Genomic DNA, 15,240 nt, shown 5'->3' with positions numbered 1-15,240 from the left:
TATAGACAGGCGCGTTGCATCAAACTTTTACTTTTATGCAGTTTTGGTACACTATATTTCAGAGTTAATATAATGTGTACTATGATGTACATTACAGGTATTTATGTACTAAAATTAAATGTTAGTTACATCCAACGCTTAAAAGTAAAATATCACTATGCAACTGACTTGTACTACTGGTAGTCGTAACTCCGGTGACACAATTGCCAGGATACAACTTGACATCATCAATGGCAACATCCCCTCTAAATGAAGGGCCTCTTACTGCACTGAAGGCAACCTATAATCAAACAGCAAAACAAAATGAGGTTGTAAAGAATATCAATAATAAAATAAACTGTAAAAAAAATGTCCTCTAAAACATTTTTTGGTGGTATGTCATAGGTTTTGGTAATCCCAAACAAAAAAATGCCTATACTACGTACAGTTTTTCAAATATACCTGAAAAAAATCTTCCGTTATGTTAAATCGAAACCGCTTCCATTCATCATTTGTTTCACCGATTATTTGGTTGTCAAATGAGCTATTCTCTGATCTTTCTAATGCATATATCACTTGAAGTGTGGCCCTTCCTTTGTTGTGGACCCAGAATTCAAAGCAGTGTTCAACTCCTGGTGTGAAATAAAAATATTGGCATTCACTTATGCATTTAATCTATTAGTTTTTGAACACACAGATCTACAAAACACAAACAAAAAAAAACATTTTTAAAAGTGAACTGCTTGAATTGTTGATGTATGAAAAAATAACTTTATGCTAATATGCTTACCAGAAATGTCCATAAAAGGAGTTAGTAACATTGCAGTATGTAAATTTTGTTTGACAACACCATTTTCAGGACTTGCTTCGAAAAAGGCATAACCTCCAGCTGCACAAATAACATATTGAACAATGTTTTGAACAGGTGAGATGAAGAAAACAAAAAAACAACATAATTTTAACAGTCTTAAACGTTATTCTGGCATGACACTCAATAAAAACGAAAAACACTGACAAACTTTTAAACCAGTTCTCTTTCAATTAAAATGAATGCATTCCAAAGACTCTGAGTCAGTAAGAACTAATTGAAAAACAATAAAATGCTTTATTTATACATACCTAAATTTCCTAGAGTGTGGTCATGAGGTGGACCTGTTCTAGACGATGGAGTTTCTCCTCTAGTAAAACTCCAGTCATGGTTATCATCTAACTGTTCTTGTGTCCAACCTATAAAACAAGAATCATACACATGCTGTTGGAAAATAGACAATCATACATATATAGTTATATACATATATATATATATATATATATATGTGTATGCCGAGATCAGGCAATTTTTTTGTTTAGATCTTGAAGGCCCTGATTACAAACAGTTTAGTGTCTTTTAAAATAACAAACAAAGATGCCAAAAGATGTTTTCCAGACAACCAGATTATCATAGGATTTTTTCATGTTTGTGATTTCTACCTAAAATGTGCTTAAGAAAAAAACACAAAAAAACTGAGTACTTACCAGGACAAAGTTGAGGTTGTCTGTCAAAACTGCAGTTAAAGGAACTTTCCGGCAACTGCTCTTCTGTTCTGGCATCCCAATGTAGAACAAATCCAGGAGCAGATGTGCTCAAGTCAGAGTGAAATTCAATCCTATAAGTTAACATAAACAGTCAGATTTGATAGACATTAATGATGAGAAAAATACACGTTAAACTCTATAAAGGTGAAAAGAAAAAGACAGTGCTGTGGATTGCTAAATGAAATTGATACCAAAATGTTTTGTTTTAAAACATATTAAAAGCATGAAAATCAAGCTGCTGTAAAATAGAAAACAACTTACAGAAGATTATTTCCAGTGCTAACTCCGAAATTTATGACGGAGTCACCACAGTTGAAATATTCAGTGTCATTATTTGGTACGCCACTTTTATGAATCCAAACATAATCATAGCAGCTGCCTTCACTTGGCGCCTCAAGGTTCATGTTTCCATAAAACTAAACATAGAATATGTTAAATACAAATATAAAAAGATAAAAGGAAAAAAAATTGAAATTAATATTATATATACATTTTTTTGGAAATTGATATTAATATATTTAATAAAATGAAAAATGTCTATTTGCCTTTAGAAAGAAGATCCTAAAGAACCAATCACTTTTCATAACAAACAAACTTAAAATAAAAATCCTTTTTATAACTTGCTTACTGAATCTTGTTCTCTAAACATGGAAATATGTGTGAAAAGTCAAACCTGAATTGGAGCTGCTGCTCTAATTTCAATGAAGCAGGTCACATTATTGGGATAATTATTCGGGTACCCAGGACTTGTAACTGTTCCTTGTAACTCACCAGTGATAACTTGATTACACTGGACGTTAGCTACAACAACAACAATAATAATAAGTTTATTTGTCTCTTCTATTACAGTAGCAAAGATTTATAGTAATAGTTTAAACAAAAAGACAGGTTATAGCAACAAAACAACAGTTGATAAAACTTGCTCACAGTTATTAAAACCTATTTACAATAAATTAGAAGAAAATAGGCGTGGTCGCTACAGCCAGCAGAAAAACAAGCCATTTATGTTTAATTATTATCAAAATAAACTTGTAATAATCATTACAATAAGGATAACATTCGGAAATCAGCATTTTGTGTTTTTGGTTAAACCCTCACTCAGTGGAATGTTACAACAGTAAACATGTTATGAAAAGCTGCAGATATTTATTTATTTAACTTACGTGTGGAGAAAAGTTTAAGGGGAGATGTTGAGGATTCTGCATCTCTTCTACTGATAACTTGTAACGAATAACCCCTTCCTGTATTGAAAGTAAATTGTAATGTACTTCGGATCTTTTAAAGATAAAACATCTCTACAGCAAGTTATGCTTGTGATTATTTACCTGGGAAAAGTCCACTTATTCCTCCACTATACAACACTTGATCTAATGTTGCAGTTATGTTTTGATCAATTACAGTAAGACTGGCCAGTTCTACAATATAAATCCGGTATGTTCTTGCAGTATTATCCCCTTCGAAGCTCCATGTGATATTCTCATAGTTTTCCACTGTGACATTCAAGTTTTTCACGGCAGCAAGTGGCCTCTCCAGAAAAGGGCATTCATCATATGTTATGCACCTGGTAAATAACAAAACCAACCCGTGAAACACCATTTTAAAACACACATTACTGTGAGGTAAATAAGACTTTAGCACATAATATCCAAATATTCTGATTTAAACAATAAACAATCTAGGGGAGTCATGAGGATACAGTATTATAATTTTTTGAATGTTCTTTTTTTACTACTAAAAAGGAAAACAAAATCATTTAATTATGCACCTGTATACTTTGCAACTATAATTGCACATAGTACAGTAATAAACCATGAACTTACGTTTTATTTTTCCAAATAGACATGAATTTAAAAAATAACCTTTTAAGCTAATGAAATTCTTTACCTTCCATTATGAAGGATTGGAAACTGAAATGGGCAAGCACATCTCTGTGCGCATTCTAATGAGCAAGGGGGAGGGAGTTCGCCATCAGAACATGCATGGTCACAGGAGCTTGCACATGATTGGTAGATCAAGTTTTCAGGGCAACGAGTGGTTGTGGGTAATTCGGTGGGAGGATCTGTTGCTGGAATAGTGGAGGTTGTGGGTGGAATAGTAGCTGTAAAAAAACAGTAAATGGATCAGGGGCTTTTAACATACAATATACCCATTTACAAGCCTAAAACTAAATTTTATAACATTTAAGATGGCATGAGGTGTATGAAACATTTAAGCTGGCATGAGGTGTATGAAACAGAACACCAAGGTTATAACGACTGTTGTTTCCCAGCTAGGAGGGGACAAAGGAAGTTACATTTATTCATTCTAGTATTTTGAACCGAACAATGCGAAATATTTGGATCCAGATTCAACTTTGCCCAATATTAGTTGCTCTAACTGTTCGCTTACTTTGTGTAGTGGTGCAATTGACTTCATCAGAACCATCATCACAGTCATTTAAACCATCACATACAGTTTGTTCTGAAGTGCAACCTGTGGTCAGACAAGGGACTTCTCCAATTGCACAGTTCCCTAAATATAGATACTGTTAATATTTGGGTGGCCTACATAGTGTACCAATAACTTATAGTGTAGTTACATCTGTCACTATAGTGAATAAAGAGATAGTATTTACAATATTTCAAAGCACATAAACACAGAACTAACTTATGTTGCTTAAATTAAAGTGTTTGAAAACAAAAGGTCTTTAACAGTATTACAATATCACAAAAATGTGGAGTTTTCTATACACTACTTTCAAAACTATTTTATATAACCATATTTTACAAATAACTTCTCACCTCTTGGAAGGAATTTCAAATTATTTCGGTTTTGTGAAGAATCTTCTTCAGGAGCCGCAGTATCTGCCTCCACATCTTCAAAAACAAAATCAAGTGTGCACGGCTCAGTCAGCATTTGAATATCATCGATTGCAATGTCTGACCTAAAGCCTTGTCCTTTGATGGCTTCAAATACAAACTGAAAAAAATGTCAGTGTTTCTTAAAAAAGTGGATTTTTTTGTTGAAGATCTGGTTTGGGCAAAATACAGCAAATGTAAAAATAATTGGCCCTTACCTTTAAACCAATATACTTTACACTACAAAGCTAAACGAAATTAACCATAGATTCATTTAAGATAAAAATCATTTTTCCTCGTAACTTTTTCAACATGTTTATCCTGGCATGGCAGTAAGACAAAAGTCGTTAAACACAGTTGTTCTGTTTCATATACCTCGTGCCAGCTTACGAGTTACCATGTATGTAACTTTGTAAATTAGACAACCTATTAGTGACTGGAGCAATTACCTGTACGGGATTGCTGGAAGGTAACACTGGAAGTTTAGCATTCTGCCACTCTGAACTTCTTTGTTCAAATGATCGGAGAACTTCTCCAACAAAGTTTTTCTGCTGTATTACCGATAACTTTCCAGCTTTATCTCCTTGAATGTGGTACCAGAAGTCCAGGCAATAGTTTGGGGATTCTGAAGCATAAAAGGTTAGAAATTCCATTTAAGTTTTGAACTGTATAACTTACATTATAAGAATAGAATCATGTCATAATTAGTTTACCTAAAAGCTTAATTAATTAACAAACACAAAAACTTACCATCTTACGGCAGGTAGGTAATTAACAAACACAAAAACTTACCATCTAACGGCAGGCTTGGTGTTAAAAGCAGTGCAGTTGCTCCATTTGTTATGTTTGTGGCTTCAATGTATGCATATCTTCCCTCTAAAACAAAAGTAATGATTATATTAAACACTTCACCTTTAACATTAAAGTGTGAATTACAAGATAAATAATTAAGAGCAAAATAAATTTGGTTGGCTCAAAATAAAACTGAAGATTGCTTTACCTCTATGTAAGTTTTTTAACTCATGATAATTATATAAAACACTTGTACCTCCAGTAGTATGGTCTGATGATGGCCCTGTGCCTTGAGTCGGAGTGGAACCTCTGATAATTGTCCAATCAAAACTATCTTCCTGGCTTTGTGTCCAACCTGGTTAAAAAGTAAAGATTTATTAATAGGAATTCCAACCTTAACCCAGTGGGTTTGTAAAAGTTACAAATGTCATATTATGAACACATTTAAAGCATACAATTTGTTCAGTATGTACATCATACCTGGGCACAGTGGCCAGGGCCCATCAAAGTTACAGTTAAAAGTTGGAGCAATGTTAGTAGGGTTAACAGCTGACCAGGTCAAAACAAATCCAGCAGCAGTTATGTTCCAATCAGAAACAAAACGAACTCTGAAAATCAAAAACATATTTAATACGGGCCTATAAAGATATATATATATATATATATATATATATATATATTGGTTAAAAAGTGGTTAGCGTGCCTGCCTCTAACCTAGAGATAAAAGGTTTAAGGCTCATTGCTGCTACCATTGCGGACGTATGTGTTCTTGGCCAAGACACTTAACTGCAATTGCTCCAACCCAGTGGTCACTAATGGGGTATCCAAATTATCAGCCATTCATCCCAAAGTCACCCACAAAGTAACATATATGGTAACTTGTAAGCTGACACGAGGTGTATGAAACAGAACACCCATGTTTTCCGGCCAATCAAGGATAAAGTGAGTTACATTCATTTATGTAATGATTTTGTTTATCTTTGCAATAAAATCATTTATCAAGTATATATTGATTTAGCTGTGTAAAAATAAGTTTTCAATAAATATGGTTTACAGCAGAATTCTTACATAAGCGAAGTTCCTGTCGACGCGCTTGTGAATATCTTTAAGTTGCCACAGTATATATTTGGTTCGGAAGAAGTATCCGCATTTGGATAGACGGCAACATAATCCAAGCATAAACCGTCATCTTCAGTTTCAAGATCAAGGTATGTAGATTGGTACTGAGAAATATCTTGCAAGTTACCGACTAATTCTATTTAGCAAATTTGCATTGACTAAAGAACATATTGAAGGTTGGTAATTTACGCAATTCAAACATACAGTAACCAAATTAGAACAGGGAATTACCAGGGTATTCCCTTTAGGGTTATTCAGCCAGGCAATAAAAAAGAGTAAATAGCATTAAATTTAATTTAACTAATACCCAAACATCTTAGCATTAACAATTTACAAATATTTAGAAACCGGTTTCCTTGTTAGTAAGATTTTAAAATTTAAAGGATAATGAACTTAGGTCTAGGTGTGCCAGCGTGATGGCAGGAGGTGAACTGCTGCTAACTGTGGTCGCGTACTTACCACAACTACGTGACCATCAGGAACTTTAATCTCGTAAGTGCAGTTGAGGTCATCTACGTAGTTGTTGTTTGGGAATCCAGGGCTTGCTATGGAACCACTGGTGCCTTCAAATGTCCCACCACATACGCCCACAACATTTGCTACAACGTAACGGTAATAAAGTTGTTTTTATGGTTAGTTAATTACCATTTTTACGCGTGCAATCGCGCTTCTTCGTTCAGTGTTAATGATTTTTAATTCTGTTATTATATAATGCGTTATGCTATTTTGTTTATTTTTCAATGAAAATAGGTCACTTTTGGTTACGCAAATCCGTTGTATAAATGCATCATAGGAAAACTGTCAGCGGTTAATGTTTTGTATACATTTGCTCAATGGTACGGTTTGAATGTCTTGAACAACGTAGAAAGGTCACAGTTAAACCGCCTATGGGTCCTTAAAGTTTACGCTTCAAACCGTAACGAAATGACAGATTCTGAGTAAGAGTTACCTTCACGAGAGATATTTTGTAAGAAGTAAACCTTGAAGATTTGCAACATATTTGGGTCGCTTTATCAAATAGGTTGTTTTGCACATTTTGGGCTTATATTTTTATAAGATTACAACTTTTACCGTTTATGGTAAGTAATAGTTGCTAAAAGGTCATGTATAAAAAGTCACTCACGTTTCGTTGTCTGGGAAACTGCCATCTCAATTACGATGAACAACGTAAGTAGCCCGATTTGGAATGACGTCATCGTGACGTCAAATCGGCTTCGAATCTGTAATTTTCGAGAAAGTTTATCTATAAGTGTTTATTGGTTCTTTAACAGATCCTGAAGCACGCGTGATTCGGAGTAAAAAGAGCGGCCTCCGAAACCCAGCCTTAAATCGTAGCCGACGGCAAGAAAGCCTATGGATAATACCATTTGTATTAGCCATTCCTATTGTAGCCTAAATGCCACGCAGATTAATGAGCAATTGAGACCTATACAGTCTCCTGTTCTCCGTTTTGAATTAATAAAGTTCGGGCTCCCGCGAAAAAGACAACCGCGTCAGTGCGATGGAATGTTAGATAGTGTGTATTTTCTGCGCATTGCGAACAAACGTTGACGGAGACTGTTTAATCTAGACTGTTTAAAGTAAATTTTAAAATTTGACTTGTAGCGCAAAGCACTCGTTCTTTCGTCCAAAAAACTTTTTAATCAGAGTTGAAAACCGCATTACAATACTGTATACGGTCTTCATGCACCCTTTCCTTTAATTTATAAACAGTATTGTTTTGTTAAATAATGTCTTAATATAAGCTATTTATTGAATGTAACGGTCATGTATATTATTTCATAAGTTTAGTAAACTATTTAAACTTTATTAAAATGGCCCACGTTACCATCAACCGTCACCTAAAATAAACCGTTCATTTTAATTGATTTATGAGGTAAAACTTTCGGCAGTAAAACCTAATTGGTGTATTGCCCATATTATTACGGGTGTTTAGGAGTTTAACGACACCACGTTACCAAACGTGTGACTTCAGCAACATAACTGGTTCTCACTCCTACGATGACGCTATTCCAACAGCCGCGACAGAATAAATCATGACGCAACTCCAATAGTTTAAGTAGAAAAACACCCATGACAAAGGGATTTATGGCGACCTATTTTTACCTTTGGGCGCTTCATATAAAAAAAAACTCGATACAGTGCAAAAATAATTTTCTAAGGTGAATAATTGTAGTACAATGGGGGAAGATGGGACACCTTTAGCACATAATATCCAAATATCCTGATGTTGTTTTAAACAACAAACGGCGGTTCATGGGAGATGTGAGAATACAGTTCTGTAATTTTAATGTTCTTTGTTTGCTACCGAATGGGATAAGAAAATGGAATAAAAAAGTGTCTCATTTCCCCCCACGCTACTATATATTTGAACCAATCCTTAAACACGTTTTTTTTGGTGTCCTATAACGGTATAAGGATGGGCATGTATTTGCTTTTAAAATAAAATTACACAATTTCATTTATTAAGAATTAGGTATATTTTTAGCGAGAAAAAAAGTATTTTATTTAAATAAATGTTGGAACCACTGAGATGTGGTGGCATTTTGAAAGCGTCTATCTATGTCGCCTTGGGCTGTAGGCATAGCCGACATAAGTCACGTGGTACTTACAGGGAGTGCCTGCTATAACTGAGGGCAAAATAAGTTTGTTTTACAGCACTTTCAAGTAATTGGTTATTACAAGGTGAAATTATAGCAATTTTCCTTTCATCCTTTTTTCTACAGAACTAAGCTATAAAATATTATACACCAGTATACGCCATCAAATTTATAATTTACCTTCTCTTATTTTACACAAAATATCAAACATACTTTTATTTTATCTAACCAAAATTTAAACGTAACATAAACGTCCACTTACTTTGAGATTCCTCTAGCCTAATAAATCCCGCTGAGTATATTCCGTTTTATTAATTCCGTTACCTATTTCCAGTTGAGGACATAAGTGCCTCTACGAAACACTAGTTTTATAAAAAATTCCTTCATTAAAAATAAAACGACATTTTATTGTATTTTTGTATAGTATAGGGTGGGGAAGATGGGACACCTTTAGCACGTAATATCCGAATATCCTGATCGTGTTTTAAACAATTAACAACAGTATAAGGTAGTCGTAAGAATAATTCGTTGATTGTTCTTTGTTTACTACCAAACGGGACAAGAAATAGAATGAAAAGCTGACCCATCTTCCCCCATCATACTATTATATTTTTTTAGATAATTGTTTGGAACGGTTATTATAAAACTGTAAGTGTTCAATGAAAACCTCTCGTTTCAAAATACCTTAGCAAGAAATAAACGTTACCGTTACAATAATATTAAACTCTTTTCAGCTCATTTTTCATTGTTTATTTACCTTACTCCTAACTGCTATGAAAATAATACAACTTACTGTAAGTAAAATCGCTGCCACAAAAAAACGACACGCAAGTAAGACACATACACGTAACCAAGACGGCGTAAATCAATCGCGCAAGTAATTTTCTCCAAAATTTAAACACAGTATCATTTTCACTCCCCGGTCAGGGCAAGGTCGTAAAGAGACACACATAACTTGCACGATTTTCGATATTTCTAGTGACCGACCGCGCCGTCGTACATTTCTGATATCACTTCCTCTATTATCTGTAACTTAATCCCCGCTTGTAAAACTTACCGTGTGTTTTACACGTCATTTGATCGTTTCCGTTATCCGCATTATAACAGAATGCCGAAATGTTTGTTTTGCGTGTTGCGAACTTTCTCTTTTTCTTTAAGTGTTGCAAAATTACGTTCATGCACATTTCTGGCTGATAAAAGCACTTCAATAAATGAACCCAACGTGACAACAGTTTTTACTTTTAATTTATTCCTTCTGTCTATATATACTTTTTATAAAAAAAATTACTCTACTAAACCAAGCCTATAACGCGGCAAAATTAAAACCTATTGCTTAATTCTAAGAACTATATTCCGTTTACAAAAGAAAAACAGAAACTTTCCTTCCACTTTGTCTGGGCTAAAAGTTCGATTGAACGGCATTGTTACGTCATAATTGACTATATAGTTGCCGCAGGCGACCTAGGCCAACTCATACTAACTCAGCGGCCAGCAGTGAATTAAAACTTAGGTCCCGATGGCTTTCCCGCGACGTGGCCGCAATCTATTACCTATAGTCTTAAAATATGATCAAATGCGCTAAGTTATTGTTTTATTGCAAAAACGTCTTTTTCTGTGTAAAGATTCTAGTAGCACTTATCCTAGCCGGATCTGATAACACATATATAGTGGGATGGGGAAAGATGGGACACACTTAGCGCATAATATCCAAATATCCTGATCGTGTTTTAAACAATCAACAACACGGTATATGGGAGTCATGCAGATAAGGTTTATTATTCACTTTTAGTATTATTTTGTTTTCATTTGCTACAAAATAAGACGAGAAAATAAAACGAAAAGGTGTCCCATCGTCCCCCACCCTACTATATACCCATCTTCGTTTGTCTTGAAAACCGCATAACCATCTTGAATTTGAATATTGTTGAAACATCTTTGCTAAATAATTGATTGTCCTTAATTAACAAAATTACTAGATTACTTATAGAAAATACTCTAATTATCACACAAGGTGTTACATTATCATACAAGTTGTATATTACCAGCACGGTCATACAGTCATATCGCCTACACGTCTGTTATATACTGTAGCCTACGTGTTGTAACGTGCTCATCTTATCGTGTTAAAAAAAGCTGAAGGAATGTAATAATCCTGGGTTATCATACATATATAGCCTACGTTATTTAATTTTTAATAACTTTTTAAAGATGGTTTTTAGAAAGTCATTCGTTATGTGAGGACGTTGTAGTTATGTAAATAACTTGAGTTATTCCTGAAAAATGTTTTTCTTAACATTGTGATTAGAAATGTTATAAAAAAACTACGTAGAGAAACATGGCCACAATTTGGTGTTCTCTCATCAGATTATAAATGCTCATGTTTTCGGATTTATGCTGTTCATATACGGACTCCGATTCGGACCAGTTAAACACGGTGTTTTAAAATGTCCGTTTTTATGCACACGATTAACAATTAGTGATGCTGACAATGCGTATTGTAAAATCACTTTCTGTTTCGAGTTGCAACAGATCAAAAGTGATCGTTGTAAAACAATATAAATAAACGCAAACTTGGTCCCCGATCCCAAAAGAACACACCACGTGTGGCGAAAATGCTTAGGTGAATAAACCAAAATATTTTTTACTAAATTAACTTATAACTTATCGAAAGGTAAGACTGAAAAACAGAGTTTGCAAATAAATTTAAAAGCATTGTGGATTTAGTAATGATTCTGGTATAATTTAAATAGTTTACACTGTGGAATAGTCGCATTTGCAATTCAGATATCGATGTGTGAATGTTATGTCGTTCTGCAAGGTGTTAGTTTCTAGTTTGTTCTTTACAATTTCACAGTAAATAATGTACCAATGCTGCACACAGCAATACAATTTACGTATGCTAATGTTTGCCCAATTAATTCCTAACCTTTTTAAAACTGCAGGTTTTTTGGTTAAAGTCATGGCATCCCAATTACTTCGGTTAGGATTTGGCATTAGTAGATCATTTTCTACATCTTCATCATGTATGAACATCAGAGTTCATTTACCTGGCTCCGTGGTTACCACTATTGCCTCCCACAAGCTTGAAAAAGATAAGACAAGTCGAAAAGACAGAAAAGTTGAGGTCGAAGACACAAAAACTCAGGCGGTCCAACTCCGGATCACAGATGCCACTGCGCATGATGTTTCCGTGGTAACAGGAGCTCCGGAAGAGCACGCTGTAACCCGTAAAGTGAGGATCTTCCGCCCTGCAAAGAACGCCATGCAGTCCGGAAACGTAAACACCAAGAAATGGAAAGTGGAACCAGAAACTCGTGAGCGGTGGGAAAACCCAACGATGGGTTGGTCATCTTCTGCTGATCCTCTTTCCAATATCTCCATGGCTCTCTCCTTCAACTCCAAAGATGATGCAATCAGCTTTGTCGAGAGGCAAGGTTGGAGTTGGTTTGTAGACGAAGCAAAGGAGAAGAAAATGCAGCCAAAGTCGTATGCTGCGAACTTTTCCTGGGACAAACGCACCCGAAGAGCCATGAAATAATTTTGTTGTTATTTTCTCTTTGACTATAAAAATCTTTATTGTTTGGAATATTTAATGCTTTTCTTTTACTGGTTGAGACAGAATTTACTTTACAAGTTAGCAGAAATCCTAATATTTGATTTTCCCCGAAATATTGGTTCTAAATTGTTGATTTTTATTCATTGGTCAAATTGTAAATTTAGCTCACTGATATTCACTACCACAAATTTTCATTGTATCAACTGTATTAGGTCTATTGGATTTTTAGCCTAGATGTTGAATACCCATTGCTTTCATGGCTGAGGATACAAAACAGTTGACTGTTTCACTTATTATAAAGAGAAATGTTCAAAAGAAGACACAGATCACAGAAGAAGACAATGAGAAGATAACTGAAGATCTTTTAAAGCTTACCCATGTGAGGTTGGACAGAGAAAAAATTAGTGAAATTGAAAACCTGGAATGTCTTGGCAATGTAACCAATCTCTATTTGCAGTCTGTAAGTTTGCTTGCCTTTTAGATTTATAAAGTTAAATTAAACTGTTTGTTGGTGTGTTTTATTTCTCTCTAATTATAGTTTTAACCAGCTCTTGGAAATTACATGAAACGCTGGTACCGGTTAGACATTAGTTAAAAACAATAATGATTTTTTAAAACATGTTAGAAATAATCTGGCTGCATGTAAGATAAAAGTCTTATTTTATCAAATATATATAAGATTATAAAACAATACATAGGCTAAGTTATATATACAAAAGTAACAAAACATTAAAATTATTAGTAGATTTGGAAAAATGTTAACTTTAGTAATAATAATAACATTTATTTCAGAATGTAATCTCGAAAATAAGCAATCTTGATTGCTTATCATCTTCTCTGAGGTTCCTTACTCTGTCAGGGAACAGAATAACAAAAGTTGAAGGTCTTCTAAATTTGCAAGCTCTTGCTCTACTTGATCTCAGTGATAATTTAATTAAGAATATTGACTTTGACGAACTTCCCCAAAACCTGGTGTTTGTTTCATTTAAAGGGAATGAATGCTGCAACAAAGAAAATTACAGGTATGTAGATTTGAATGGAAGCGTCTTTTATTTAAAGTTATATATGACGTAGTGGAAAGTTTTAATTGGTACTAAATTAAATACCTTCCAAATGGTGTTATCAAAACCTATATATATATTACATTGTGCGTTTTAGTTGGCTCACATCGCGAATTTTCGGCCGTAAAATTATGAGTTTTTCCAACTCTAAATATTTCTGTATTTTGAAAATTGCTCCAAAGATTCTTAAAAAATCTGTTTTATCTCTTTGATACCAACAAGTTTTATTTTCGAAACCTTTCAGTGATCTTTTGCTCCAACATTTGCCGAAACTAAAATCTATTGACGGTGAAGAATTAAGTGATGATGATTTCACTGATGATGAGGAAGAGGATGATAATGATGGTGTTGAATGTTTAGAGGAGAAAAGTGGTAAGAGCACCTTTATATATCACCATTCACCATCATAAGCGTTGATTTTTTCAAAAAAGTTTTTTTGGGGGGAGGGTTAAAACAGATTCGAAGTCACGATTGAGGTTACTCTAACATGCACAACAAAATGTGGGGTTGTACAAATTAAAAGCATGCAATGACACTTAGCAGGTTAGCAGGGTATAAGGTGCTTCAGGCTTAAATCTGAGAACATGTTATGCCCCTCTTTTAAACACTGAGGTCGGTGACACTAACAATACGTGCTAAGGCTCTTACATACAAACGTATGGGTAATATTTTACTGATAATATTTAACATTTTTTATTGTTTAAACTTCTGTTCCTCAACCACAAGATCTTGCTCTTGCAGAATCTGCTCCCACGAGTGTATGGGAAGCATCAAACAAGGTTTTGCTTCGTTCTGATTCTCGTCTGCACAAACTGGAAGAAGAGCATAAGTCGCGGATTCAAGAAATCAACAAAAAGATGACTTTAGATCAAATCGAAAATCCTTCTCAAAAGTCTTCAGAAGAGGACTTTAATGTTTCTGAAATTGAGGAACAAATTAGGAAAGTCCTGGCAGACATGGTGCAGGTAGGATGTACAGTTTAACGCCAGATTGGTTGATTTAGTATGCAGTAAGTATTTTCTATTGTAATATTATATCACATTGTATTATAGCTGGTATAATTTGTAAATATGAATCTTTTTAGTTATGTCTTGATAAATTTGTATTTTCATGATTATTTTGGTAGTGACTATTTATAATAACAAACTGTGTGTTTTAACTTGTAATGCAGGCAGAGCACGCAGTTATGAACAGTTTTGAACTACCAAAGCTAGGAGGGTATAAGATCCCTGAACTTGTTCCTAGCAGTGATGATTCTATTCCGGATTATGAACCTGAACAAGCCTTAGAGGAGAATATCTCCCCCAAGAAAAAAAACTTGGTTTCCACAGGAACTACCACTTCTAGCACCTCTAAACCAAAGCTGATTAAACCTACAAACAGACAGACAAACCCTTCAGCGTCGCGGTTTAGAAATTTCTCTCCAAAAGCACCTCTTAATAAATCGCCCCAGCCACCTCCAAATAAAAGGCAGGCTGTGCGATCTCCTGCTAAACCAAAGTCTCTAATTCGTATACCTGGTTCACGTCCATTTTCTAAACCCTGATCACTGTTCTGTACTTAATTCTTGTCTGAGTGCAATGGTGCTTTAAATTCTTCAGCACTTTTTCTTATTTTAGTTCTAGTACTCTTTCTATTCTTGCTTTTACAAGCATAAGACCTGTTTTACAGGCTTTGTTGCATTTTATTTCATGCAGCCAGTCATTTTTTTTCTATATTAC

The 15,240-nt window shown here is 34.5% G+C and overlaps 3 protein-coding genes across 4 annotated transcripts; 2 read left to right on the top strand and 1 right to left on the bottom strand.

Moving 5' to 3' along the window:
* Nucleotides 1-46: 46 nt before the first annotated feature.
* LOC101242924 (MAM and LDL-receptor class A domain-containing protein 2-like) lies at nucleotides 47-9,309 on the bottom strand. The gene is made up of 20 exons (XM_026836289.1): nucleotides 9,165-9,309; nucleotides 7,426-7,522; nucleotides 6,762-6,901; nucleotides 6,252-6,406; nucleotides 5,664-5,791; nucleotides 5,440-5,538; nucleotides 5,184-5,267; nucleotides 4,841-5,016; nucleotides 4,335-4,512; nucleotides 3,943-4,065; nucleotides 3,439-3,652; nucleotides 2,880-3,115; nucleotides 2,718-2,795; nucleotides 2,228-2,355; nucleotides 1,816-1,970; nucleotides 1,495-1,625; nucleotides 1,099-1,206; nucleotides 770-868; nucleotides 442-611; nucleotides 47-280 (listed from the first exon to the last, which is right to left on the bottom strand). The coding sequence occupies exons 2-20, from the start codon at nucleotides 7,496-7,498 to the stop codon at nucleotides 122-124; spliced, it is 2,634 nt and encodes an 877-aa protein (XP_026692090.1). The 5' UTR covers nucleotides 7,499-7,522; nucleotides 9,165-9,309; the 3' UTR covers nucleotides 47-121.
* A 2,244-nt stretch (nucleotides 9,310-11,553) lies between these two features.
* On the top strand, nucleotides 11,554-12,670 carry LOC100182853 (NADH dehydrogenase [ubiquinone] iron-sulfur protein 4, mitochondrial-like). The gene is made up of 2 exons (XM_002129108.4): nucleotides 11,554-11,573; nucleotides 11,845-12,670. The coding sequence occupies exon 2, from the start codon at nucleotides 11,862-11,864 to the stop codon at nucleotides 12,438-12,440; it is 579 nt and encodes a 192-aa protein (XP_002129144.1). The 5' UTR covers nucleotides 11,554-11,573; nucleotides 11,845-11,861; the 3' UTR covers nucleotides 12,441-12,670.
* A 4-nt stretch (nucleotides 12,671-12,674) lies between these two features.
* LOC100186799 (leucine-rich repeat-containing protein 46) lies at nucleotides 12,675-15,234 on the top strand. 2 transcript variants are annotated; one of them, XM_018813677.2, is made up of 5 exons: nucleotides 12,675-12,918; nucleotides 13,251-13,480; nucleotides 13,764-13,891; nucleotides 14,261-14,484; nucleotides 14,691-15,234. In XM_018813677.2, exons 1-5 carry the CDS (start codon nucleotides 12,715-12,717, stop codon nucleotides 15,063-15,065), a joined length of 1,161 nt encoding a protein of 386 aa, XP_018669222.1. In that variant the 5' UTR covers nucleotides 12,675-12,714; the 3' UTR covers nucleotides 15,066-15,234. The 2 variants fall into 2 exon arrangements, with proteins under 2 accessions (XP_018669222.1, XP_002129099.1); XM_002129063.4 differs by having other exon boundaries at nucleotides 14,246-14,484.
* The last annotated feature ends 6 nt before the right edge of the window (nucleotides 15,235-15,240 follow it).

The sequence above is a fragment of the Ciona intestinalis genome, chromosome 10, assembly GCF_000224145.3.
Source record: "Ciona intestinalis chromosome 10, KH, whole genome shotgun sequence".
In the NCBI taxonomy this organism is placed as follows: Eukaryota; Metazoa; Chordata; class Ascidiacea; order Phlebobranchia; family Cionidae; genus Ciona; species Ciona intestinalis.
Note: the sequence above shows the minus strand (reverse complement) of the source record. Positions and strands in the feature narration are given on the sequence as shown.

Bases quoted from the DNA above. Each gene is read 5' to 3' on its own strand.
- LOC101242924 (XM_026836289.1), bottom strand. From the start codon at position 7,498: ATGACGTCATTCCAAATCGGGCTACTTACGTTGTTCATCGTAATTGAG. The intron at 5,539-5,663 runs GTATGATGTACA...CTTTTTAACCAG, and splicing joins GCCCTGGCCACTGTGCCCAG to GTTGGACACAAAGCCAGGAA. The intron at 869-1,098 runs GTATGTATAAAT...TTATTTGTGCAG, and splicing joins CCACACTCTAGGAAATTTAG to CTGGAGGTTATGCCTTTTTC.
- LOC100182853 (XM_002129108.4), top strand. From the start codon at position 11,862: ATGGCATCCCAATTACTTCGGTTAGGATTTGGCATTAGTAGATCATTT.
- LOC100186799 (XM_002129063.4), top strand. From the start codon at position 12,715: ATGGCTGAGGATACAAAACAGTTGACTGTTTCACTTATTATAAAGAGA. The intron at 12,919-13,250 runs GTAAGTTTGCTT...CATTTATTTCAG, and splicing joins CCAATCTCTATTTGCAGTCT to AATGTAATCTCGAAAATAAG. The intron at 13,481-13,763 runs GTATGTAGATTT...GAAACCTTTCAG, and splicing joins TGCAACAAAGAAAATTACAG to TGATCTTTTGCTCCAACATT.